Below are 25,366 nucleotides of genomic sequence, written 5' to 3' on the forward strand. Positions count from 1 at the left end.
CTCATTCATGGAGGTTTGGAGGGAGTTTATTGATGAAAGTGGGGAAGGGAAGGCTCGTTGATGAAAGTGGGGGAGGGAAGGCTCGTTGATGAAAGTGGAGGAGGGAAGGCTCCTTGATGAAAGTGGGGGAGGGAAGGCTCATTGATGGAGGGGGGAGGAAAGGCTCATTCATGGAGGTTTGGAGGGAGCTTATTGATGGAGGTGGGGAGGGAAGGCTCGTTGATGAAAGTGGAGGAGGGAAGGCTCGTTGACAGAAGTGGGGAGGGAAGGCTCATTGATGGAGGGGGGAGGAAAGGCTCATTCATGGAGGTTTGGAGGGAGTTTATTGATGGAGGTGGGGAGGGAAGGCTCGTTGATGAAAGTGGAGGAGGGAAGGCTCGTTGACAGAAGTGGGGAGGGAAGGCTCATTGATGGAGGGGGGAGGAAAGGCTCATTCATGGAGGTTTGGAGGGAGTTTATTGATGGAGGTGGGGAAGGAAAGCTCATTGATGGAGGTAGGGAGGGAAGGCTCATTGATGGAGGAAGGGAGGGAAGGCTCATTGATGGAGGAGAGAGAAGGCTCATTCATGGAGGTTTGGAGGGAGTTTATTGATGAAAGTGGGGAAGGGAAGGCTCGTTGATGAAAGTGGGGGAGGGAAGGCTCGTTGATGAAAGTGGGGGAGGGAAGGCTCGTTGATGAAAGTGGGGGAGGGAAGGCTCATTGATGGAGGGGGGAGGAAAGGCTCATTCATGGAGGTTTGGAGGGAGTTTATTGATGGAGGTGGGGAAGGAAAGCTCATTGATGGAGGTGGGGAAGGAAAGCTCATTGATGGAGGTGGGGAGGGAAGACTTGTTGATAAAGGCGGGGAAGGGAAGGATAATTGATGAAGGTGGAGAGGGAAGGCTCATTGATGGGGGCAGGGAGGGAAGGCTTATTGATGGAGGTGGGGAAGGAAGGCTCATTGATGGAGGTGGGGAGGGAAGGCTCGTTGATGAAAGTGGGGGAGGGAAGGCTCATTGACAGAAGTGGGGAGGAAAGGCTCATTGATAGAGGTGGAGAGAGAAGGCTCATTCATAGAGGTTTGGAGGGAGTTTATTGATGGAGGTGCGGAAGGAAAGCTCACTGATGGAGGTGGGGAGGGAAGGCTCGTTGATGAAGGTGGGGAAGGGATCATTGATGAAGGTGGAGAGGGAAGGCGTTTATTGATGGAGGTGGGGAGGGAAGGCTCGTTGATTTGATGAAGGTGGGGGAGGGAAGGCTCGTTGATGGCGGTGGGGGGCTGGCCTGTATAGTACAATCCAATAAAATAGCTACTAGAGCTCAAATTGCTGAAAAAGTGAATGCTAGTTTTGATAGAAAGGTGTCAGAACACACAGCGTATGACAGTTTTGTCAGGTCAGGGCATCCATACTGACCCATGTCCACAGTCCTACAATGGGTACCAGAGCATCAGAACTGGACTGCAGGGCAATGGAAGAAGGTGGCCTGGTCTTAAGAATCACATTTTCTTTTACACCATGTGGATGGCTGGATCACTTACCTGGGGCAGAGTGAGCAGCAAGATATAGTGTGGGAAGAAGACAAGCTGGCGGAGGCAGCGTGATTCTGTAGGCAATGTTTTGCTGGGAAACCTTGTCTCCTGCCATTCATGTGGATGTTACTTTGACACGCACCACCTACCTAAACATTGTTGGTAACCAAGTACACCCCTTCATGGAAACACTATTCTGCAATGGCAGTGGTCTCTTTCCACAGGATAATGCGCCCTGCCACACTACAAAAAAAATGGGTTGAGAACGGTTCGAGGAACACAACAAGGCGTCAACGAGACTTAGCCAACCTGTTTATTTTTTTCTCTTCCCATTCAGAATAATAGCAGGCATTTTCCATGTACAGCAACTAATCACTACGATAACCTATCAGAGTAATCAGGAACTGGGACCCGGGTTCCCGATCATTAGTAGGAGATCAGGAGCTCAGTTTCTCTTTGCGTGGTGCCCAGTGTGCAGGGTGCTCTAAGCACAAACACAGCAGCACCTGTATGTGACCCTACAGACGAAGACCTACTTCCTCAAGGCTGCATATTTATTTGTATGCTCTGCAGGAAAGGGGGGGAAGCAAATAAATTTTTTCAAACATTCGTCAAGACTATAAAATTTCATATGAATTTTGTTCATAAGAAAGTTCTTTGAAAGTCTATAGTAGTGTTGGGCGAACGATTCAAGAAAAACTTCGGCCAAGCATCGCCTGTTAAGCGAACACCCCGAATTTGCCTGGCATTCGGCTTGTGTTAACCCTGCCGAAGCCGGCCCTTTGGGTCTGATATAGGTTTTAGGGGGAACCCCACTCCAATTTTTTTTTTTTTTTTTAAACAGCGCCATACCAGCCCACCATAATTTTTCCTTTTTATTGTTTTATTTTAAGCATAATTAACCACTTGCCGCCCGCCCTATAGGCAATTGACGGCTGCAAAGTGGTTGCATAATCCTGACCGGACGTCATATGACCGGGGGCGCGCATCGCGGCGATCGTTGTTGCGGGGTGTCAGTCTGACACCCGGCAACTACGATCTCGGTAAAGAGTCTCCGACGGAGACTCTTTACCACGTGATCAGCCGTGTCCAATCACGGCTGATCACAGTGTAAATGGGAAGAGCCGGTGATCGGCTTTCCCTCACTCGCGTCTGTCAGACGCGAGTAGAGGAGAGCCGATCGGCTGCTCCTCTGACAGGGGGGGGGTCTGTGCTGATCGATTATCATTGGGGATAGTGTAGCATGACCGCGCAATTGTCATTCAAAGTGCGACAGCGCTGAAAGTTCAAAATTGGTCTGGGCAGGAAGGTGTTTAAGTGCCCGGTATTGAAGTGGTTAAAATCACTGCTCCTTTAAAAACAATTGTTTTAAAGCGGGAGTCCACTGGGACTCCACGTTTTTTTTTTTTTTTTAAAAGCCAGCAGCTACAAATACTGCAGCTGCTGACTTTTAAAATAGTGACACTTACCTGTCCAGCGCGCCCGCGATGTCGGCACCCGAAGCCGATCTCTCGATCGTCTCTCGGGTGCTGCCACCGCCATCTTGGGTATGGGAATCAGGAAATGGAGCCTTTCGGCTTCATTTCCCGGTTCCCTACTGCGCATATGCGAGTCGCGCTGCGCAATAAGGACAGTCCCCGCTGCCTCTGGGATCTGTGCGTTTCCCAGCAGGCAGCGGGGGACTTGCGGAAAGGGGCGGGCACTTGCGGAAAGGGGCGGGCACTTGCGGAAAGGGGCGTAATCTACGCCCCTTTCCACAGAGAGCTATCCCGGAAGTGGGTGCAGATACCTGTACTGTACAGGTATCTGCACCCCCCTCCCCCCTAAAAGGTGCCAATTGTGGCGCCGGAGGGGGGGAGGGTTCCGATGAGCGGAAGGTCCACTTTAGGGTGGACCTCCGCTTTAAAAAAAAAAAAAAATTATTTGCATTGATAGATGTCCCCCGGGGCAGTATCCGGCCCCCCATACCCTTTTTATGGCCAATTACTTGCATAGGAGCCTTTAAAAATAATGCTGCAAACCGAACTGGGAGGGGGGTGTTCGGTTCGGCCCATCTCTAGTGTATGACCAGCTTTACTTGTGAATAAAACAGACATGAATATTTGTACTCAATGAAGAATAATTCTGTATTATCTGACAGATTCAACCATGATGCTTGGTCCCCTCCAAGAGCTGTGAGATGCCAACCAAGAACCTCCTCATTATTGCCATACTTGACATTAATCAGCATATTGATACCTCCAGGCTGAGTTGGGTCCTCTTTTGGTGGGACCAAAGGAAATGCCCCTTCCCCCCCTCTTTATTTAACCTGGGTTCTCACTGATGAAAATTTACAGCGGGTTTGATGCGTTTAAGAGCGCACAGATTCGCAAGGTCATGTAAAAAGCATAGTATTCCATGGCTTTGGTTCACATCTATGCGTTGCGAATTTTGTACGAGGAGAAAGAAAAAAAAAAAAAAGGGGGGGGGGCGAGGTACTGTGTGTGTTGACTGCGGGTGCGATGAGAATTCCTATGGCACGGTGCAAATTTTATCTTCATAGTCTTCAAATGAACTTTCAGTAAACTCGCAGCACACAGTTCACATCTCTGCAAAAAAATTGTTCACCATCTGCCTCCTGAAAAAAAAAATTGCAGTAAATGCGACACCTGTCCACCTCAAAACGCAAGGAAAATTTGCAGTACATCGCAGCGCGGTAGTGTGAACCTAGGCTGAAAGTCGAGGACGTTATGTGACGTCCACCCATCACCGTCCCACCGAGTTCAGTGCATTTTACCAAAATCCTTAACTTTTTGAGAATTTTTTTTTTTTTTTTTTTTTTTTTTTTAGGGACATGAGAACTTTCAATTTTGCTCATACCTACCATTGATATCGTATCTCTCCCCCTCCTCCCCCACAGGTCTGAAATATCCAGGATGTATACAAATCTTCAGCAAAGTCAAGGAGCAAATAAAACTATGAGAAGTTTGATCAAAGTTTTTACTCTGCGTACAACAGAAAGAAATCAGTACAGCTTTTATATTTTCTGAATAAAGTTCAATATTTCAATTTTTTATTTTTTTTTTTAATTCTTTATTTTCATAAAAATCATGATACAATTATCAAAAGCATATATCACCCCACTATAACATCACTTTGACAATATCACCTATATCTATATCACAATCCTATTGCTTTGTCATTCAACATTATCCAGTTGCCGCACACCGATATACGTCGGCGCAATGGCAGCGGTGGGCAAATGGGCGTAACTGTACATCCCCTTTAAGAGTCGGGGATAGCAGGCATGAGCGAGTGCGTGCCGCGTACAGGGTGACTGTGTCCGTGGGACCGGCGGACTCTATGTCTGCCGCTCTCCCGGCGGATCGTGTCACAGAGCCGCAGAATGGGAAAGTGTAAACACGGCATTTCCCCATTCTGGCTTGTGTCATGACAGAGATCACCACTCCCTGTCATCGGGAGCGGTGATCGCTGTCATGTGACTTGAAGCCCATCCACCTCCACAGTTAGAATCACTCCCTAGGACACACTTAACCCCTTGGTCGCCCCCTAGTGGTTAACCCCTTCACTGCCAGTGTCATTTACACAGTAATCAGTGCATTTTTATAGCACTGATCGCTGCATAAATGACAATGGTCCCAAAATAGTGTCAAAATTGTCCGATGTGTCAGCCTAATGTCACAGTCCTGATAAAAAAAAAAAAAAAAAAAAAAAAAAAAAAATCGCAGATCGCTGCCATTACTAATAATAAAAAAAAAAAATTTATAATAAAAATTCCATAAATCTATCCTCTATTTTGTAGACGCTATAACTTTTGCGTAAACCAATCAATATACGCTTATTGCGATTTTTTTTTTTTTTACCAAAAATATGAAGAAGAATACGTATCGGCCTAAACCGAGGAAAAAAAATAAAAATAGTATTTTTATATATTTTGGGGGATATTTATTATAGGAAAAAGTAAAAAATATATATTTTTTTTTCAAAATTGTCGCTTTTTTTTTGGTTTATAGCGCAAAAAAAATAAATAAAAAAAATGCAGGAGGTGATCAAATACCACCAAAAGAAAGCTCCATTTGTGGGGAAACAAGGACACCATTTTTTTTTTTTTCGTGCAACGTCGCACGACCGCGCAATTGTCAGTTAAAGCGACGCAGTGCCGAATCGCAAAAAAGTGCTCTGGTAAGGAGGGGGGGGGGGGGGTAAAATCTTCCGGGGCTGAAGTGGTTATCTTAAGCGTGTATTAATTTCCTCAAACTATCCATTGTGATCAGTTCCATAACAAAATATGACTTCACTTTTTCCTTTGACCATGAGAACCTCATGTTAATATCAAAAAATAAAGGGAAAGGGGGAAAAAAAAAAATAAACATAAAAAAAATAAAAAATAAATAAAAAAAAAAGCCTCCCCTCCCACCCTCTCTGAGCCGTCAGCACCAACAACCCCACCCATCTTCTCAAAGCCCCTCCCTATAGGCAGGATAAGGGGCCCATATCTTCCAATATTTCTCATCTTGCTCTTTCAGCATCATGGTAAGATTCTCCATTTGTTGCCAATATTTTAAATCTTGATAACTGCAGCATGAAGTACCATAATAAAGAATAAAAATAAAATAAAAAGCATTTTATGCTCAGTAATTGGCGACCAATAATGTGTTTCCGTCTCTTCTTGATACAAGTTACGGTATAGGGAGTCAGAAAGGTCTTCATTGTATTGTCCACTCTCCACATGGATTGTTGGGGGGTGTCCTGGAGACAAATGTCTGGACTGGCGGGATGCTCATGCTCAGGTCTTCGTAGGACATTGGATTTTGTAGCCGACTACGTATGCCTGGACATACACCCGGACCTGGTTGATCCTGCCAGAAGACAACAATATTCAGAAGGGGTATCAACACCAAAACGGTCAAACCCAAGAAGTCAAGAGTCAAGTTCCTCCACCCCAAACTCGCTCATCCATGTCTTTACAGACTTTGCTTTGTGTACTGGTGAGCAGTCATGTTGGAACAAGAAGGAGCCATCCCTAAACTGTTCCCACAAAGTTGGGAGCAAGAAATTGTCCATAATGTCTTGGTATTCTGACACCTTAGGAGTTCCCTTCACTGGAACGAAGGGGCCAATCCCAACCCCTGAAAAACAACCTCACACCATAATCCCCCCTCCACACCAAATCATTTATACCAGTGCACAAAGCAAGGTCCATAAAGACACAAATGTGCGTGTTTGGGGTGGAGAAACTTGACCTCAACCCGATTATGTCTTTATAGACCTATCGGGTTGAGGTCAAGTTTCTCCACCCCAAACACGCTCATTTGTATCTTTACGGACCTTGCTTTGTGCACTGGTCCAAATCATTTGGTGGAGGGGGGATTATGGTGTGGGGATTGTTTTTCAGGGGTTGGGCTTGTCCCCTTAGTTCCAGTGAAGGGAACTCCTAACCCTAAAAAACAATCCCACATCATAATCCGCCCTCCACCAAATCATTTGGACCAGTGCACAAACAAAGGTCCATAAAGACACAAATGAGCACATTTGGGGGTGGAGAAACGCGACTGGCCTGCACAGAATCCTGACGGACCTATCGGGTTGAGGTCAGGACTCTGTGTAGGCCAGTCAAGTTTCTCCACCCCAAACACGCTCATTTGTGTCTTTACGGACCTTGCTTTGTGCACTGGTCCAAATCATTTGGTGGAGGGGGGATTATGGTATGGAGTTGTTTTTCAGGGGTTGGGCTTTGGCCCCTTAGTTCCAGTGAAGGGAACTCTTAAGGTATCAGTATACCAAGACATTATGGACAATTTCATGCTCCCAACTTTGTGGGAACAGTTTGGGTATGGCCCCTTCCTGTTCCAACATGACTGTGCACCAGTGCACAAAGCAAGGTCCATAAAGACATGGAAGAGTGAGTTTGGGGTGGAGGAACTTGACTGGCCTGCACAGAGTCTTGACCTCAACCCGATAGAACACCTTTAGGATGAATTAAAGCGGAGGCTGCGAGCCAGGCCTTCTCGTCCAACATCAGTGCCTGACCTCACAACGGTCAAACATTCCCATAGACACACTCCTAAACCTTGTGGACGTCCTTTCCAGGAAAGTTGAAGCTGTTATAGCTGCAAAGGGTGGGCCAACTCATTATTAAACCCTACGGACTAAGATCGGGATGCCATTAAAGTTCAAGTGCGTGTAAAGGCAGGTGTCCCAATACTTTTGAAAATATAGTGTATAAATACATACAGTATATACTACTGAACTATGCATTACACGCTCCTAACCCCTGCTCCCTGTGTCTTATGCACTCTTTACCCTCCCCTGTCATGATATATTGTACTACTGTAGCGTTGTATAATATGTTGGGCTGTCACCATCACACCATGTACCCAAACCAGGAATATTTCCGCTGCTTGCTCAGGATAATCCAAACCCACGAGAAGTGCAGCACGCCCACATTCTTGGGCGGGGCCCCACTCCGCTATTCTTGGGCGGGGCCCCACTCCGCTATTCTTGGGCGGGGCCCCACTCCGCTATTCTTGGGCGGGGCCCCACTCCGCTATTCTTGGGCGGGGCCCCACTCCGCTATTCTTGGGCGGGGCCCCACTCCGCTATTCTTGGGCGGGGCCCCACTCCGCTATTCTTGGGCGGGGCCCCACTCCGCTATTCTTGGGCAGGGCCCCACTCCGCTATTCTTGGGCAGGGCCCCACTCCGCTATTCTTGGGCAGGGCCCCACTCCGCTATTCTTGGGCAGGGCCCCACTCTGCTATTCTTGGGCAGGGCCCCACTCTGCTATTCTTGGGCGGGGCCCCACTCCGCTATTCTTGGGCGGGGCCCCACTCCGCTATTCTTGGGCGGGGCCCCACTCCGCTATTCTTGGGCGGGGCCCCACTCCGCTATTCTTGGGCGGGGCCCCACTCCGCTATTCTTGGGCGGGGCCCCACTCCGCTATTCTTGGGCAGGGCCCCACTCCGCTATTCTTGGGCAGGGCCCCACTCCGCTATTCTTGGGCGGGGCCCCACTCTGCTATTCTTGGGCAGGGCCCCACTCCGCTATTCTTGGGCGGGGCCCCACTCCGCTATTCTTGGGCGGGGCCCCACTCCGCTATTCTTGGGCGGGGCCCCACTCCGCTATTCTTGGGCGGGGCCCCACTCCGCTATTCTTGGGCAGGGCCCCACTCCGCTATTCTTGGGCAGGGCCCCACTCCGCTATTCTTGGGCAGGGCCCCACTCGCTATTCTTGGGCGGGGCCCCACTCTGCTATTCTTGGGCAGGGCCCCACTCCGCTATTCTTGGGCAGGGCCCCACTCTGCTATTCTTGGCAGGGCCCCACTCTGCTATTCTTGGGCAGGGCCCCACTCCGCTATTCTTGGGCAGGGCCCCACTCCGCTATTCTTGGGCAGGGCCCCACTCCGCTATTCTTGGGCAGGGCCCCACTCCGCTATTCTTGGGCAGGGCCCCACTCCGCTATTCTTGGGCAGGGCCCCACTCCGCTATTCTTGGGCAGGGCCCCACTCTGCTATTCTTGGGCGGGCCCCACTCCGCTATTCTTGGGCGGGCCCCACTCCGCTATTCTTGGGCGGGCCCCGAGTACTCCTACAAGTATACTAGAAGTGTAGTAGGAATGCGGTAATCCTTAGAAATGGACCAGCACTTATCTTTCACTTTTCTTACATTTCTGTGTTGAAGAAAGGTGTGATCCAATTCTTGGTTGGAGCCGAGGGAACTACACAAACAATCTTTGGAACTGCGCTTCTGATTGTTGGCTGGAGGTTTCGGCACGAAACAAACAGTTCCGGTAACCTGCCTTGCAGTCGTGCTTTTCCATGAAATGATTGACCAGCAGCAAGCACAGTATGCTTTGGGTCTTTCCTAAAACCTGGGTGGTACTCCAAAAACAGAACTCCTCTCCTTCCATACAAACCGAAACAAAAACCCTGGCACGATGTCTACGCCACTCGCCATCCTCGGACAACCCATCAACCCCAGCAGTAAAGCCAAAAGCCTCAGAGTCACCTACAAATAGGATCAGTAGTCAGCGGATCCCACTACCTTCTTCACCTATTGCGTAGATCCATCCCCTTCACCCCGGAAGGAGATACAGCAGCAGTAGTAGTTGGAACAATCAATTCCCGCCTCGACTACGCAAATTCCCTCTACCTAGGATTCCCCAAATACCAAAATGTCACATCTAAAAATCGTCCAGAACACAGCAGCCAGACTGGTAACTGGAAAAAAAAAAAAACATGGGACTCAATCACCCCGTCCCTGAGGACCCTCCATTGGCTAGCCGTGAAGGACCAGGTTACATTTAAGACCCCCTGCCTCACTCATAAATGTACACAAGGAAAAGCCCCGCAATACCTCTGCAACAAGATAAAGCACTACACCCCAGGCTGCCCCTCTCCGAACCTCCTCCACATCCCCAAGACCCGTTTATAAATTAAGTCCAAGGACCACGACCATGGAACGCTCTACCCGCGGACATCCGCTCGGAAGAAAACCTTCTGGCCTTCAGGAAGAAGCTCAAGACTCATCTCTTCTGAAGACCCAGATGGACACTGGCGGCAAAATCACCTTGAGGCAATTTAGTTCGCACATGTAGCGCTATTCAAGTTATTTATTCATTCATTCATTCATTCATTCATTCACACTTACTTACCGATATTTGGTACACAATTGGACCCCCAGGGGACCACAGCGTTCCACATAACTCTCTCGCACCCCCTGGCGGACGGCTCTTGAGGTGCTCAGCTTGGTGGTAACGATAGGACATGTCCTGCATGAGAATAAGGGACACAATTTATAGGGATGTCGGAATTTTCTACATTTTTACTATATTTTGAGATTCTGTATTTTTTTCGCTCAGTGTAACACCCGTCTAGTTCCCAGGACTTTGGGTCTAAGGATTTGCAGTGAAGGAAGGATCTCCACTCTCGAGAGGAACTCTTGAAGATACCGGCTGCCATGGACTTCTATTTAGTCCTAGAGGAAGTGGAGTGCCGTTGTCCCTCACTCTGGAGGAGGTAAGTGAATGACTGACTAGGAAAGTAACACGGGAACCTTTTTAAGCTGTCCTACTTTGAATACTAAGCCTGAGATACCACTAGATCCTCGGTTGTCCGGGAGTCAATGGAAAGTTTATGGGGTATATTTATAAAACATCTGCAAAACTGCATTTACATTCATTCTGTGAATGCTGGCAAAATGTTATTAGGCTATTTTTTCCCACCTGGTCAAATGTTCTTAATTCATAAAAATATCATTAATCAGGAAGTAAAAATTTATGGCTACCAAATAGAGCTGATGAGGAAATTCTTATTATCAGCTTCAACTAGTGGCCATAACATGATATTTTCCAGATTCTGGATGAAGAACATCTGTCCTGGGATGCAAATAGTCTGGTAACATTTGATTTTGCCTGCATTCATACAAAACGAATGTACAAGCAGGTTTGCAGGATGAATAGCTTTGCAAACTTTTCTTTGATGCACCCCTGAGAGTACAGCTGGTAGAGCCCTGTGAGAGGGCCTCAAAGTTAAAAAGACATAAAAAGACCAAGGACTACTGTGTCCTAAGTAGAAACTTGCAGGTATCCAATGCCCCCTCCACCCCCTTCCCGTTCTCATTGCACTAGTGCAGTGATCTCCAAACTGCGGCCCTGGGGCCCAAATGTGGCCCTTTGGTCATCTGTCTGTCTTTCTCTGGCCCTTGGGGCACTCACTATCCCTCCCAGTGACACCAACAATGTGGCACTTTTCCTCGCACCACCGACACCAACGGGGCGTACTATTCCTACCACCGACACCAGCGGGGCGTACTATTCCTACCACCGACACCAACGGGGCGTACTATTCCTACCACCGACACCAACGGGGCTTGCTACTATTCCTACCACCGACACCAACGGGGCGTACTATTCCTACCACCGACACCAACGGGGCGTACTATTCCTACCACCGACACCAACGGGGCGTACTATTCCTACCACCGACACCAACGGGGCGTACTATTCCTACCACCGACACCAACGGGGCGTACTATTCCTACCACCGTACTATTCCTACCACCGACACCAACGGGGCGTACTATTCCTACCACCGACACCAACGGGGCGTACTATTCCTACCACCGACACCAACGGGGCGTACTATTCCTACCACCGACACCAACGGGGCATACTATTCCTACCACCGACACCAATGGGGCGTGCTATTCCTACCACCGGCACCAACGGGGCGTGCTATTCCTACCACCGACACCAACGGGGCGTACTATTCCTACCACCGACACCAACGGGGCGTACTATTCCTACCACCGACACCAACGGGGCATACTATTCCTACCACCGACACAAACGGGGCGTACTATTCCTACCACCGACACAAACGGGGCGTACTATTCCTACCACTGACACCAACAATGGGGCACTAATAAATCCCCTAATGTCAAAGATACAACATTTTTTACTCCCACTAGCCACGGTCCGGCCCCCTTAAAGGCTAAGGCACAGTAACCTGGCCCTTCATTTAGAAAGTTTGGAGACCCCTGCACTAGTGCATTGGTCTCCAAACTGCAGCTGTGTGCCGGATTTGGCCCTCTGCTTGCCTTTACCCAGCCCTGTAGGCACTATTCTTCCCACTGTTTTGAGGCACTATTCCTCCTACTGACACCAAGGATGGGTCACTATTGCTACCACTGACACCAAGGATGGGTCACTATTGCTACCACTGACACCAAGGATGGGTCACTATTGCTACCACTGACACCAAGGATGGGTCACTATTGCTACCACTGACACCAAGGATGGGTCACTATTGCTACCACTGACACCAAGGATGGGGCACTATTGCTACCACTGACACCAATGAAGGAGAACTTTTCCCTGGGGGACAATTCCTCCTCCTAATGACAACTATGCCTGAGCCATTTTCGCAGAGGGGAGAGCAGGAGGAGGCGGAGGAGGAGAGTGAGTGAGTGAGTGAGTGAGAGACCTACTGACCCCCACACCAGAGCTACTTACAGCCTCTCACATCGATGTCCCGCAGTGCCCGTCATGCACTCACACTTGTTGAAGGGTTTACAGGTCGCCCCATGTTGGCAGGGTGGTACACAGGGCTCAGCGACAGCTGGAAGAGAGCCAGAGAGATGAAAGATAATAAGGGGGTATTATTGGAGGATTATGGGTAATAAGGAGACGTGATGTGAGGCCTTTTTGGCTTGCTCTGGTCTTCAGATGTAAATCAAGGTAGTCATTACGGGGGAGGGGAACGATTTCTTTAAAATTGATTTCTGGTGTAAAATTAGCAATTCTGCTGCTTTCAAACCTTCACTAATTGAGCTACTAAAAGATCAGTCTACTCTTTATTTAAAGGGTGTGCTATTTGGGGGTGTTTTTAGGGCAGTTTTGTTCATTTAACGTGGGGTCCATTAATAAAAAACATATGTCACAAGCATTTGCCCAGCAGTCACAAATTCTCCCCATATCTTGCCTAATATGTTTATTTCTCATGATCATCAGCTCTATCCAGCGGTCATAATGCGGAATTTTCCCAATTGAGGTATTGCAGGGAAATAAACATTAAAAGGCCTCTAGATGGAGCTGAAGCTCATAGGAAATAAAAGGTATCAGGCAAAATACAGCAAGAAATCACGGTGACTAGGTGAATGCTTATGACATTCATGCACCCATTTTTTTTACATAGACCCCATACATATTTATGCATTTTTATTTGTTTTATTTATTTATATTTTGTATCTGTTTTTTTCCATCCGCAGGGGGAAAAAAAAAATCTTAACACTGAAAGGCTTTTTTTACAGTAAGAGCTGTGAAAATCGACTTTCAAAGAAGTTAGTTCTATAGTCTGTTAAGAAAAAAGACTGGGATGTGTTTCTACATTTACATAGCAAAACTGACCATTTACTAGTTGTGGGCACTGAGCGTGCTACCACCCCCCCCATCCCCCCCAAAGAAAAAAGTAATCGCACATATATATATATATATATATACACACACACACACACACACACACACACACATACATACACATATATACATATATATATATATGTGTGTGTGTGTGTGTGTGTGTGTGTGTGTGTGTGTGTGTGTGTGTGTGTGTGTATATATATATATATATATATACATATATACACATATATATATATATATATATATATATATATATATATATATATATATATATATATACACACACACATACACATACACACACTCCCCAGAAGCATTGTGAAAAATAATATTTTAAAAATGATTTAAAGAAAATTTAACAAAAACAAAAAAAAATTTGAGAAAAAAAAATAAAAAAAATACTACTGACACACTGCTCTACCCACATTGCCCACTACCCCCACCCCCAATCATTGTGAAAAACAAAAATAGAAAAAAAAATAACTGTAAAAACTTTAAAAAAAATGTAATTGTAAAAAAAATAAAAATAAAGAACTACTGACACCGTCCACTGCCCTACTGACACTATCCTGCACATACTACTCACCGCTGTACACTCCTCTCCTGCACAAGCTACCCCACTGCCATACACTCCGCACTGTACAGTCCTTAGTTAACATTACTACATTCTGCACTATGCAAGTCATCTCAGACTCAAAGACTCAAAGACTCAACCCCATTTAAGCCACACGCAATATGTAGCACGGTTTAAGTCACGCCCACCTCCCTGAAATTAGTTTTTTTGCAGGTTGGGATGCCTGTGCATATGTCGTCATATAAATTATGTCATGATTGGATGAGGGGGAGGCGGGGGAGGTGATATCATTTTCTCCCTTGCATCCAATCAGAGTATGTTTTGCATTCATTTAGAGAATGCAAAGCATTCTTGAAATGGCACCTGTGCCTCCTGCATTCACAATGAATCGGACTGACCAATCAGCATGCGACTCGGAATCTAGTGGAGATCACTGGAGCAGGGATGTCTACTTCAATGGTTTCCAGCAGCATCAGCCTAACTAGACCAATGTAATGACTTACAGCATACTGATGCCTGGAATTATTCCTCAACTCAACTCCTTCCTTTCCTTCTCCCCTTAGCTGTTTTCTGCAATTTTTTTATCATTTTTTAGATTTCATTTTCATTCATATTGTTCGTTACTTTGTTTAGTGTTGAACAGCAAAAAAATTTGCAAACTGTAAAGCTTCACCTCATTTACTAAGCTTTGGAGCAAATTCCCTTGAAGAGTGTAACAGCATATGCAAAGTGAACAGTCTAATGGGACATTCGGTGGCTTTTATGTGATATCACAACTTGATGAAGCTGGCTTAGGATCAATGATGATGTCTCTCACCCGTTTCGCACTGAGGCCCTTGAAATCCAGCAGGACATCGGCAGATGTTGTACCCCACACATCGGCCCCCGTTCTGGCACGGCTTCTCACAGCGCACAGGCTCTGCAAGTGAAAGACAAGAAAGTTGTAATCATGTTTGATTTTGTTACATCACTGCCGGTCTTCAGATCACCAGGTCGGAGATTTCGGCAACCAAATCCGTCGGATTTTGCCTGGATTGAGTCCGACGGATTGTGTCCGAAACTGTTGCATACACACGGTCGGGCCAAGTTGGCGAAAAATCCGATCTTTCAGAACGTGATGATGTAATTTCGTTACGATGGGACTAGATTCAGGCTAGTAGCCAATAGCTTTGATGTAGGAATTTGATCTGAGCATGCGTGGCACTTGGTCCGATGAAAATGCTCTACACATGATCGGATTAGGTCCGTCCGGCCCAGTTGGTCGGGAAATCTTTCCAACATGTTGGAAATTTGGATCGGACGGAGATTCGGACGGAATCAGTCCGATGCATACCACACACAGTCGGATTATCTGACGACACGGACCGATAAGACTCATTCCGACAGATTCTCCGACCGTGTGTACAAGGGCTTACACCATCCATAACCACTGAATGGCAGTCACTTGAGGAGGGTGGAAAACCAGAGATCCCTTGTATCTCAGGCCTGCTGCATGAGGAGGGTGGGGGTCCAGAGGTCCTTTGCCTCTCCTTGCATTCTCTGGGGATAATGTATGTTTTAAGGGTTTAGTCCTGGCCTCTCAGGCTTGAGTGTAAGACTTCAGAGGTTCCTTGATTCTCAGGCCTGCAGCTTGAGGAGGGTGGGGGTCCAGAGGTCCTTTGCCTCTCCTTGCATTCTCTGGAGAGAATGTGTGTGTGAAGGGTCCAGTTCTGGCCTCTCAGGCTTAAGGAGTGTAAGACTTCAGAGGTCCCTTGCCTGTCAGGACTGCTGTTTGAGAAGGGTAGGAGTCCAGAAGTCCGTTGCCTCTCCTTGCATTCCCTGGGCAGAATGTGTGTTTGAAGGGTCCAGTCCTGGCCTTTCAGGCTTGAGGAGGGTGGGAGTCCAGAGGTCCTTTGTCTCTCCTTGCATTCTCTGGGGAGTGTGTGTGTGTATGTGTATGTGTATGTGTGTGTGTGTGTGTGTGTGTGTGTGTGTGTGTGTGTGTGTGTGTGTGTGTGTGTGTGTGTGTGTGTGTGTGTGTGTGTGTGTGTGTATGTGTGTGTGTGTGTGTGTGTGTGTGTGTGTGTGTGTGTATATAGGGTCCAGTCCTGGCCTCTCAGGCTTGAGGGTGGGAGTCCAGAGGAGCTTTGACTCTCAGCCCTGTTGCCTGGAGAAGGAAGATGCAAAAGTCTTGACGGCCCCATGACCTTAAGGAGAGGGAGCCCCAGATGTTGGAAACACCCTTACAAAGGATAACCACCTTCCCCAAGCAGCAGGCTTGGGGAAATTTGAAAATTAGCGAATTTGTTAAAATTCGTTAAACGAATTTCGGAACTAAACAAATTGTACATGTCTAGGGCTTAGTCCATAGGTAGGTGGTGCAACCAACCCTTTGGCTAGAATGTGGAATGCCAGTGGTCTTGCTGCCCTCCTCAGAACAATGGGTATCTTTAAAACTGAAAGGTGCGCCCTTCTTTTGTCTTTATATTTTTATTTGGTGGGCAGGTCGGTGCCTGGGGGCAGCTACAGGGCAGGTCCCCAATCGGAAGGCTGGGGGGGGGGGGGCATAAAATTCAGCAGCTCATTCAGGGGCCACTGCTCATCACACACCCAACACATAGAAAATTTCTCACCTATCTGGCAGCGTGCCCCAAGCCACCCGCTGGGACACACACACTTGTTGACGTCAATGCATTTCCCTCCGTTCAGGCAGGGCGGGGTACAGAGCGCTGGGAACAGGAACAAACAGATACACAATTACATATACTCCAAATCACACACTTCAGCAGTTTACTTCTGCACATGTAGCTGTTTGTACAGATTTAGCAGGCAGTAAACAATCTTTCAAACAAGCCCACACTGACCTCTTTAGCTGCAGGTGCTGTGGAGCAATTTATTCTCAAATTCACTCCCCTATTCCAGCAGTGAGTTTGGAACCTTCCATCCTTCTAACGTAGAAAATCAGGAAAAGGGGAGAGAGCAGAGTGCTGAGATATGACTTGAGGACTTCACTGCTCCTACTATAAACTTTGAGGATGAGTTTCACCAGAGTGACTGTGGCTACAGAGGCCAGTGAGGGCTTGATTTAGGTTTTAGTCACTACTTGTTACAAACATTTAAAAATGTGAAGGTTCGTAGCTTGGCTATGTTTTGAAGACTTTTAACTTTAAAGGACTAACAGGGATGCAGAGGTCTAGCAAAATATTTTCAGGGAAAGTGGAGATTTGCACAGAACTTCAGCTGCTTTATCTCTCCCGATTGCTGTGACATGCAGTTTTCATTGATGGTATCCTCTGCTTAGAAGTCTTTTTATCACACGCTCATCAGCAAGCAATCTTTCAAACAAGCCCACGTTGACCTCTTTAGCTGCAGTCACTGTGGAGCCATTCATTCTCAAATTCTGCTCCCCTCTTCCAGCAGTGAGTTTGTTACCTTCCATTCTTCTAACCTCTAATGTAAACACAGGGTAGAAGCTCAGGAAGAGGGGAGAGAGAGCAGAGTGCTGACATCTGACTTGAGGATTTCGCTGCTCTTGCTGTGAACTTTGAGGATGAATCTCACCAGAGTGCTGGTGGCTACAGAGGCCAGAGAGGGCTTGTTTTACAATGTATTCACTGCTTGTAAAAAATATTTAAATATTTGAATATTTGAAGGTCCATAGCCTGGCTACTTTTTAAAGCCTTTTAATTTTAAAGGACTAACAGGGAGGCAAATGTGGCAGGACCAAGCTAAATATTTATTATTATTATAATAATACAGGATTTATATAGCACCAACAGTTTACTTAGCGCTTTACAATATAAAAAAGGGAGACAATACAGTTATAATACAATAGGATTAAGAGGGACCTGCTCAGAAGAGCTTACAATCTAATAGGGTGGGGCAGGTGGTACAAAAGGTCATAGCTGTGGGGAATGAGCTGATGGAAGTGGTAGAAGATTAGTTGGAGACGTGATAGGCTTCCCTGAAGAGATGAGCTTTCAGGGATCGCGAGTTCCAGAGGATGGGAGAGGCTCTGGAGAAATCCTGGAGATGAGCATGGGAGGAGCTTTTTTTCTGCTCGTTTTTCAAGACAAACACTCGCAAACAGAGTCCGAATTTTTTAAAAAAGCTGTTAGTCTTTCAAAATGCTTGTTAACCGCGTTACTCGTAAACCAAGGTTCCACTGTATTAGCTTTTCTTTGGAGGATGAAATGTCTACAGGATGTGGGGGAGGAGTGCTGGAACCAAGGAGGGCCCAGGGACCCCGGCTCATATCCTGAGCCAAGGACCCCCCCATGTAGGCCATGGGCTTGAGTTGCTTGAATGCCACTGCCTCTGCATCAGTTATGTTACAGAATATTTAGAAAGGAAGCAAAATCACCTAACATTAGAAGTCATGTATTTACATTTATAGGAACCTAGACATGAAGTACCATGGAAAGTAACATACGTGTCAGACACTGCTCTCCGCTGTATCCCGATGGGCACTGGCAGGTGTTTGGGGCCACACAGCGTCCACCATTACCACATGGCAACTCACACACAGCTAGAGGAGAAAATGAGATCATTAGGCAAAAATCCCCAGCAATGATATGGGTTTCAGTGTTATTGTACCCATCACATTATTAGAGTATCATATGTTGAATGAAATAAAACAAAAAGGGGTGTATTTATAATAAATCCATCAAAAGCATTCTCACAGCCACTAGGAATAACCCCCGTAATGTGTCGAATATGTTTATTTCCTATGATCGTCTGCTCCATCTAGTGGCCATAATGCAGTATTTTCCCGATTCATTCTATACCAGCCTCTCTCAAACTTTTTACCCCTCGTCGAAGCCTTGCAATAATTTTCAGGTCTTGGGGAACTATTCTAAAAAGGGAAATTATTTGCGAGTATGTAGGTGGGGTGCAGCACAGTGTGGTGGCAATAATACACTCAGTCCCAGTGCAATGAAAGAAATTGTATTGAAGTCCAACCGGGAACACTAAGTTCCAACAGCTAGTAGAGAGCAGGTTTTCAGCCGGACTGACAGCGCCCCTCAGAAAGGGAAAGAATGTTTCCTGGCTATTTTGTGCCCAAGCAGGCAGATGTTCAGAGAGGCTGCGAGCCCTATGCTTTACCTTCTTGTTAGGAACCTTTTCCTTCCACTAGTTCTGTCCCTACCAGGCAGGGTACCTGTCCCTACTATACCAACTCGCAAAATGCATACCAAACCTGGGAGCCAGGGCTTTAAAAAGGCTCTGCCTGACCCAAGATGGCTGCTAGAGTCACATTAGGTGGCCATCCCAACTTCCCCAATGACCCAGGAAACCATAGAGGAACCCTGTTCCTCTTGACTTCCTCTTCCACTGCAGTGCCAATAGGGCAAAAGGACCACCTGAAGTGGAGAAAGTAGACTGCATCTGCCTAAAAAAAAAAAATAAAAAAAAAAAAAAATTGCTGGCATGTGGGAAGAATGTCCCCCATTGCAATGGTGGTCAGAATGCCACCCTTACAAACAGCGTTGGGTCCTTGCAGCTGGCTCTGTCAAGTGGCATTGACCCTGGAACTATGCAGGCACCGTCAATTGGGAGGTCAATCAGCTACAGCTCAAGGAACCCCTAGAAACATCTGGAGGAACCTCAAGGTTTCCCAGAACCCTGGTTGAGAATACGGTAGCTGCTCTATATTGTATAAATGAATAACATTCACCCTTGGTAGAACTGGAGCCACTGACCCTCCATCTCCCCCTACAGCAGTCTCTTGGAGCAAATGCCACATTCACACATGTGGTGGCTGGTCTTCTTGGCCTGACCAAGATTGACCCCCTCCAGTCTGTGCGACTCCTATAGAGTCCACAAACTATGGGACTTATATCTGATGAAATAGATCAATCCTAGTAATGGCCGATCTCATTTCTTGAGGCCCGAAAACGCCAGGACAGTACAAATACTGTCCTGACTTTTTGGAAAATTACTAAATTAAAAAGGTTTTTTTTTTTTCAAATTTTTTTTCTTTACATACTTTGCCCAGTGCAGTACAGCGTTATCATATAACTGGTGATCAGGGATACTGACTGGTGACAGTATGTAAAAAAATTATAAAAAAAATAAAATAAAAAATATATATATATATTTTTTTTACAGTGACCAGAGCAATATAGTGTTACCATAATAAAACTGTACTACTGAAGTTATCAGGATTTTTTATTTTTTAACACATCACATGGTACCGGCATTAGGCCACTGATCAGTCATCGATGGACACAGCCTGTGGGGCGTACATGAGGTGCGTTTCAGGATGACGTCATATAGTGTCCAGCAGTGGCGACCGCTCCATAAGGGGCATCGCCCGGCCCCTAATCTCAATGAGGTGCGCTGAACGCATGGATTTCTATAAGGTTTTTTTTTTTTTTGAAGCACATGATTAGAGCCGGATTTTCTAGTTGGCTTCCAAATAAGTGGGCTCTGCGCCCTGAGCTCAACCACTTGTGACATTAGCGAATCAACATTCGCTATTGTCTTCCTGCTTCTCCTCCCGTCCAATCAGGACAGGAAGGGAGTCCTGAGACCAGGTTGGCGGTAGAAGAAGCGCCACCCATGGCAAGTGTGGAGCTGGCTGGCGGGCAAACGAACGAGCGAGCTAGCGGGTGGGCTGGGGTAAGTGCGGGGTTGCGGGCGATTGGGCTGGGGCAAGTGCAGGGCTGGCGGGTTTGTTTGCCGCCCCCCCTCAAAAAATGCAGCACCAGCCGCCACGGACTTGCAACCCAGAACTATGAATGTCCCACCCAGCTATCATTTGACAGGGAAGTCTTCAAAACATCACAAGCCGAGAATTTTGCGATAGTGTCTGCGTCCTGGATCCCCGTTTCCTTGCCTGACCCAGCTCTACTTATACCAGTTTTGGATCCCCTTGTTGATGAACTCTGCCTTGTCCCGATTACTCTTTGCATTGCCTCCTGCACTTGACCTTGGATTGTTTAGTGGACTGGGCTTGCTCACCACCTGGTCTCACCTAGGAATTGTCCAATGGATTGGGCTTGTTTGCTCCTTACCCTGACCCTGGAACTACTACCATGAACTATCCCAGGATTCTGCCACCAACAGCTGTCCACTGCCTGACCAGCCTCGAGACTACAGGTACCCTGCTTTGTCGCATTCGCTCATTCCTGGTGCCATCTAGTCAAAAACGATGACATTGTGTAATAAGACCTGGGGGCAACCAAGTCCCTTTGGGCCTGCTTGCCTTGAGTAAGAGTGTAGTTAGGACACAGCCAAGTCCTTGTAGCCTGCACCCGAGTTACCCATGGCAATATGGACTGAATGCTGGAAATTCAATGCTATGTTATACATTCTCCTTAGAATTAAAAATAAAAATAACTATAATGGTAAACATTGGTAATGCTGGTGACGGATTGAGTAGCTGAACCCTGACAGACTCTTCTGAGGACCACGGACACAACCTCACATAACATTCTATGATGGAGACAGCCTACCTGTCTGGCACCCAGGACCCGTCCATCCAGAGGGACAGGAGCACATGTTGTGTCTCATGCAGGTTCCTCCATGGGCACAAGGTGGGGAGCACATGGCTGACAAGAGAAAATGTGAGGTCAGCACAGAGGACAGAAGATGGACAATCCTCAATCTAGATATTGGGGCCCTTTACACACAATTCTATATGGTCATGTATAGGGTAGTGTGTGACTGGTGGAGACATTAGAGTGCAAGCCACTGAGGTATAGAGACTGATGTGAGTGGCTCAGTGCTCTCTGTACAGCACCGCAGTATATGTCAGAGCTGTATAATAATAATAATAATAATAATAATAATAATAAATAAGTGACTGTAGGGGGGCATTAGAGTGCAAGCTCTTCCGGTGCATAGACTGATGTGACTGGCTCAGTGTTCTCTGTACAGCATAGAAATTAATATAATAGTGTGTGGCTGTGTGTGTGGGGGGGGGCATTAAAGTGTAAGCTTCTCTGGTACAGAGACGGATGTGACGGCTCAGTGATATCTGTACAGCACTGCGGTATATGTCAGAGCTAAATGTATAATAATAATAATAATAATAAGTGTGCGACTGAGGTGGGACATTAGAGTGTAAGCTCATGTGGTGCAGAGACTGATGCGAGTAGACATGTGCGGTTCTTTCCGAATCAAAATTTGGGCGAAGTTGTCATTATTCGGATGTATCCGAATTACAACACTAATGCCCTGTACACACGGTCGGATTTTCGGACAGAAAATGTGTGATCGGATCGTGTTGTCGGAAAATCCGATCGTGTGTGGGCTTCCATCTGGCTTTTTCCGTCTGAGTTTCCGGCACACAGAGTTTGAGAGCTGGGCCTGAAATTTTCCGACAACAATCTGATTTAATTAATTTAATAAATGTAATTTATTTGTTTAAATTCTGATCGTGTGTAGACAATTCCGACGGACAAAGTGCCACGCATGCTCAGAATAAATTAAGAGAGACGAAAGCCATTGGCTACTGGCCCGTTTATAGTCCTGACATACGTGTTTGACGTCACCGGGTTCAGAACGATCGGAAAATGCAAGACAAGGTTGGCCCAAAATCCGTCGGAAAAAAAATCTGACGGATTTTGTCATCAGAATATCCGAACCGTGTGTACGGGGCATAAGGAATTGAAATTAATCCGAAACAACAAAACATTTCGGACTAAATTAGAGTCGAATTCGAATAAAAAAAAAAAATTCCGAAAACAAATTAAATTAACAAAATTTAACTAAAACATATTTATGCAAATAACGAATCTTAACAAAAAAATATGTTTTTCGTTCTGCACATGTCTAGATGTGAGTGGCTCGGTGTTCTCTGTACAGCACTGCGGTATACGGTGGTGTTCTACAAATTAATCAAATTTAAAGCATCACCTCTTACCAGAACAACCGGGCCCCGGGTACCCTGCAGGACAGTCACAGGTATCTGGAGCCACACAGACTCCGTAGTTTTGGCAGGGGGGATTGCACACAGCTAGGAGAAAGCCAATAATAGTACAGATATTAGAATGTGATAACAGAAATATAACAATCTAATTCTGATACTTTGTGATACAAATCATGAAAAAAAAAAAAAAATTATATATATATATATATATATATATATATATATATATATATATATATATATATATATATATATATATATATATATATATAAAATTTATTTATTTTTGACACACATAGTTGTATCTGTTACACTGGATGCACACTGATACTTTGATACAAGATGTAGGAATGTGAACGTGTGTTGGCCATGTTCTGTTGCAGTGATCGGGTGTTGGGGGATGGGGTTTGTATGACCGTCTAATAAAATCTCCAACCCATCAGTAAACTTTACAAACAGGCTCTCAATGAGAAGGAGGTACCGCTCACCATTTAAAAGCCTTAAATCTGGTTTAATTACATCTCCACTGTACAGACTACTTCACCTGCCATATTTCATTACTAACGCGTTTCACTTCATTGGGAGCTTACTCCCTATGAGACAGCAACCGATGAAGAGAAATTCATTAGAAGCCTCTGTCTGCTCGTGAGATTTGGATAGCGGCAGTGTCTTTCATACTGCATTACTACAGTAACACTAAGCACTGGCCTCTATGGATCGAATCCCAGTTAGGGTACCTAATCCCTTTCTGCTCCATCCAACATAAAAAAATAAAAATAAAAATAAAAAGTTGGCCTGAGATAAACTTTAACAACTTGTGGACCGCCCACCGTCCGTATAGAGCGGCCGCTCGGTGCCAGATCATGTACCTAGAATGTGATCCGGCACTTCCGAGTCTGGGGAGTGCATGTCGTCGGTGACCCACTTCCGCTGTATAACCCCTTCCCGCCGAGCATACGCAGATGTGCGTGCTCGGCTTCTGGGGGGTATACCGGGATGATGCCCGCACCTGCAGGCATCATCCCGGTATAGTTTTTTTCCAGCGGGCGATTGACTATCCAGCCATAACAACCGATGCGGCTAAAAGCCGCTCGGCTGTTATGCCGGAGGAGCGGGAGGGGACGTCCCCCCCTCCTGCCGCTGTTACCAGTGCTCCCACTCGATCGGGAGCACCGATTCCACATCCGCTGCCTCCGGCTGCTGGGGAGGAACTGGAATGAAGCCGTAATCGGCTTCGTTCCAGTATCCTAATAGTAAACACGGAAGCGACATAATGACATCACTTCCCGTTTACTCGGCTGCCAATGGCGCCGGTTTTAAAAAAAATATACGGTATTCAGAATCGCCGTTTTCAGCGATCTGAATACATTGAAGTGTAAAGGAGGGATGGGGGGGTCTTTTAGACCCCCCCATCCCTCCATAAAGAGTACCTGTCACCACCTTTTACTGTCACAAGGGATGTTTACATTCCTTGTGACAGCAATAAAAAGTTAACAATTTTTAATTTTTTTAACAATTTAGTCATTTTAAAATAAATAAAAATTTTTTTTTTTAAAGCGCCCGCCCAGCTGACGAAGCAAAGAAAGCGCATACAGAAGTCGCGCCCGCGTATGTAAACTGTGTTCAAATCACACATGGGAGGTATCGCCGCGATCGTCAGAGCGAGAGCAATAATTCTAGCACTAGACCTCCTCTGTATAACGCTAACCTGGTAACCGTAAAAAAGATTTAAAGCGTCGCCTATTGAGATTTTTAGGTACAGTACTTTGTCGTCAATCCACGAGTGCGTGGTGCAATTATAAAGTGTGACATGTTTGGTATCTATTTACTCGGCGTAATATTATCTTTCACATTATGCAAAAAAATTGGGCTAATTTTACTGTAACGTTTTTTTTTAAAATTCATGAAAGTGTCCCTTTTCCCAAAAAGTTGCGTTTAAAACACCGCTGCGCAAATACCATGCGACATAAAATATTGCAACAATCGCCGTTTTATTCTCTACAGTCTCTGCTAATAAAAAATTTTTTTTATATTATAATATATATATAATGTTTGGGGGTTCCAAGTACTTTTCTAGCAAAAAATATGGATTTTAACTTGTAAACACCAAATGCCAAAAATAGGCTTAGTCGTGAAAGGGACAATCACACACACACAGCGGTGCGGACCACGGACTCGAACACAGACGTAGGCAGACTGCCATTCTGTCAGAAGGGAAGATATTGATCCTGTATTCCTGCACAGGATCAATACCTTCACAGGATCCTGCAAAGCAGCAACACAGATCTATTTCCTTGCCATAGTAAATGCAAACCCCCCCCCTCCCCCACAGTACACAAGCACTGGCTAGGCACACAGTTAACCCTTTGATCGCCCCTGATGTTAACCCCTTCACTGCCAGTGTCATTAGTACAGTGACAGTGCATATTATTTAGAATTTATCACTGCATTAGTGTCACTGGTCCCCGAAAAGGTGCCAAAAGTGTCAGGTGACTGATTTGTCC

At 46.2% G+C, this 25,366-nt stretch overlaps 1 protein-coding gene across 2 annotated transcripts in view; it reads right to left on the reverse strand.

Moving 5' to 3' along the window:
- Positions 1–4,503: 4,503 nt before the first annotated feature.
- LOC143995894 (uncharacterized) overlaps positions 4,504–25,366 on the reverse strand; it is a 52,598-nt gene continuing 31,735 nt past the window's right edge. For both annotated transcript variants that reach the window (XM_077490642.1, XM_077490643.1), the window contains exons 14-21: positions 22,857–22,949; positions 21,445–21,540; positions 18,417–18,512; positions 16,618–16,713; positions 14,823–14,924; positions 12,523–12,628; positions 10,162–10,278; positions 4,504–6,370 (exon numbers count right to left, since the gene is read on the reverse strand). In XM_077490642.1, the coding sequence (XP_077346768.1) occupies positions 6,298–6,370; positions 10,162–10,278; positions 12,523–12,628; positions 14,823–14,924; positions 16,618–16,713; positions 18,417–18,512; positions 21,445–21,540; positions 22,857–22,949 (779 nt within the window). In that variant the 3' untranslated portion in view covers positions 4,504–6,297. The remainder of the gene's footprint in view (positions 6,371–10,161; positions 10,279–12,522; positions 12,629–14,822; positions 14,925–16,617; positions 16,714–18,416; positions 18,513–21,444; positions 21,541–22,856; positions 22,950–25,366) is intronic.

Source organism: Lithobates pipiens, unplaced genomic scaffold (assembly GCF_037356315.1).
Source record: "Lithobates pipiens isolate NorthernLeopardFrog02 unplaced genomic scaffold, aLitPip1_a1.2 Scaffold_19, whole genome shotgun sequence".
Classification (NCBI taxonomy): Eukaryota; Metazoa; Chordata; class Amphibia; order Anura; family Ranidae; genus Lithobates; species Lithobates pipiens.